The sequence below is a fragment of the Octodon degus genome, unplaced genomic scaffold (assembly GCF_000260255.1).
Source record: "Octodon degus isolate 3935 unplaced genomic scaffold, OctDeg1.0 scaffold00042, whole genome shotgun sequence".
Classification (NCBI taxonomy): Eukaryota; Metazoa; Chordata; class Mammalia; order Rodentia; family Octodontidae; genus Octodon; species Octodon degus.
This window is the reverse complement of record NW_004524618.1, coordinates 1,733,319-1,736,014: the sequence shown is the minus strand read 5'-3', so window position 1 is coordinate 1,736,014 and position 2,696 is coordinate 1,733,319. Positions and strand designations below refer to the sequence as shown.

The following is a 2,696-nucleotide window of genomic DNA, read 5'->3' as shown; positions in this document are numbered from 1 at the left end:
CAAGGTGGATCCAGCTTTGAGCTGGGGAGGTCATTCAAGCCCTCACCCCGCACGCACGCACGCACACACACACAGGGCTGCAGAGAAGGCTGTTCAAATGCAGAGCCCCCACTTTCTAGGAGTCACTTGGCCAGGTCCACTAGTCTGTAGATATCTATTTCCTCCCTTGGAAAATGATAGTAGCAGCATCTTTCCCATGGGTTAGAAAGAGCATTAGGTGACGGATTACATAAAGACAACAGTGACTGGCAAATAACATGCTCCTAAGTGTTAACTTTATGACTGGAAGTGGCTGCTTTAACAAAAGAGCCAAATTCAGCCACTCCCTCTATAATCCACAACCCTCTGAGACCCTCAGTTGTTCAAAAACCACAAAAATGGTATGCATATTGACATTTACATATATTTAAAAAAAACCACTGCAGGAGAGAAGGGAATTGTACACACAGGTCCTGCCCTGGCCCCTCCTACTCCTAGGTACACTTCCCTGATCACAGTGTTCAGAGGATTTCCCATGCCAATCACGCACAAGGCCTTTCTAGAGGGTGCCTAGGCCTCCAAGCCTGGCTGCTCCACTGTCTGCAGCACAGTCATAGGTCCCCGAGGTGGGGTAGGAGGTGGAGTGCCTGGATCCCACAAGATGTCTTCATACAGGCCTAGGACTGGGCCGGAGGGCCGTCCTTGAGCCCCAGTCTGCTCCAGCAAGGTTTTGAGCAACCCCACGGTGAGAGGGGGCTCTGCCCCAGGGTCAGGAAATGGGGTGGGGGGTCCCCCCTCATCTGGGAGGTGTGCTCTCAGGAGAAGCAGGATCTCATCTGGAGCCAGTTCTGGTGGGCACAGGCAGCAGAGAAGGGGGAGGTGGGCATCCAGCTGGCGGTGCCGTGCAAACTCTGCCAGCAGCAGTTTGAAGATCTCGCTTTGAAGCAGGGGGCTGGAGGGCCCCAAGGCCAGGCCAGCCTCCAGAGCCCGCTCCCATTGCTTCTTCTGCACCAGCTGCCCCACGGCTTGCAGCACAGCTTTGGGCCGCCTGCTGCCCAAAAGCAGCTCTATCTCCAGTGCCTCAGGTCTGGCCCCTTCTTCACCTAGAACAGCTAGGGCTCTGCGGTAGAGGGGCAGCCCTGGACCTCCAGCTCCCCAGCCTGGCCCGCCCTGCTGCTGGGCCACCTCCACGAAGGCGGGGAGCCACCGAGGCTCCAGGCGGCACAGGCACTGGCACAGGAGTTCAAAGGCAGGCAGAATCCCAGTGGGGAGTTCCCTTCCTGGTGCTGCACCTCCTAGCACCTTTCTCCACACATCAGGGGGAGCCTGAGAGCTCAGCCTGCCATTCCCATCTGGCTGGAGCTGCAGGGCACGAAGGGTGGCACCCCAGGCTGCGGAAGGAAGGGCCTGGAAGACAGTGTGGAGCTGGGCAAGCTGCTCTCCTGTCAACTCGGTCCTCAGCAGGCGGGCTACCTCTTGGTGGGCCAGCTCCGTCCAGACAGCCTCCTCCTCCTCCCCTGCCACCAGCTGGGCCTTGAGCTGCTCTAGGCCCTGGTAATCCCGTAGCTCAGCCTTTAGGGTAGTCAACAGTGCAGGTGGGGACAGGTGGCCCTGGAGGATGGAGGCGAGGGCTTGAGGTGCTTGGAATGTGCTGCTGTACCTCAGTTCCTCTGGAGTGAGCTGGGCACCCCGCAGGCTTCGCCGCTGGTAGTACCCACAGGCCTCCTCGAACACCAGGTCGGTGGCTGAAGGCAGCTCAAGGGACTGAGGGGCTTCCCAGCCTACGTGAAACAGACCCAAAGCTGAAAGCAAATGAAGGCCCCCTCGTGTCTGTAGTTCTTCTCTGTCCTTCATCGCAAGGGCTGCGGGTTCGAGCAAATGGACTCTGTCCGTACTGAGGACCTTCCTTTCCAACAGCCGCCCGGTGCCCAAGTCCAGAAGCTCCAAGGTGGAGCCTAGCACACAGGCCAGAGTGCCATGGAACGTTCCCAGGGCTGCAGAGCCCTCCAGACCTACAGGGGCCTCCTGCAGGGCGCTCACAGTTCGCGTACCACCATGGGCCTGCACGAGGCTCACCGTGCCCCTGGAGTCCAGCATCAGAAGGCCCTGGGGAGTCGGGGCCCAGGTATGGACGGCCAGCGGCTCTCCGGGGGAGAGCAGCCCAGGAAAGCTTCGGAGCAGGGTTCTAAAGTCCCAGGTATCCCCGTGCTTGGGATTCAGGCTTTTACTGTAGGACAGGCCGAGACGCGGGGCAGCCACCATCACCTTGCCCTTGCTCGGGTTCCAAGCGAGCAGGATGTGGGCCACACCCGGCCAGGTGGAGGCAGTGGGGCCCAGGAAGACGTCCTTGCGCGAGGCCAGCAGGTGGAAGGGCGGGCAGTGGTGCAGCAGGACGTGCGTGCGGCCCAGGCGGGCACCAGTCTCGCCGCCAGGCTCTAGGGTGCGGACGCACACGCGGCGTCCGCCCGCGCCCGGGCGCTCCTCGCACCACACCAGGCGGCCCCGCGGCGCCACCGCTGCCACCACGCGGACTGCGCCGCGCGGACACAGTTCGGTGGCGTGAAGCCGCCTCCAGGCGGACCCCAGGTCGGCACCCCAGAGCTCCGCCAGGCCGCTCTCCCACACCAGCGCCACCGCGGGCTGCGCCGGCCACGCCAGGAAGAAGGCGTCCAGCGGCGCGGCGCGGGCCTCCGGCCAGGCCCGCTCCAGCCCCGCGC

The 2,696-nt window shown here is 62.2% G+C and overlaps 1 protein-coding gene across 1 annotated transcript; it reads right to left on the bottom strand.

Moving 5' to 3' along the window:
• Positions 1-250: 250 nt before the first annotated feature.
• Hps6 (HPS6, biogenesis of lysosomal organelles complex 2 subunit 3) lies at positions 251-2,691 on the bottom strand (the record flags this gene model as incomplete). Its single annotated transcript, XM_023715492.1, has 1 exon — positions 251-2,691. A coding segment is annotated over one exon (2,142 nt), but the record flags the coding sequence as incomplete, so codon positions are not given.
• Positions 2,692-2,696: the final 5 nt, after the last annotated feature.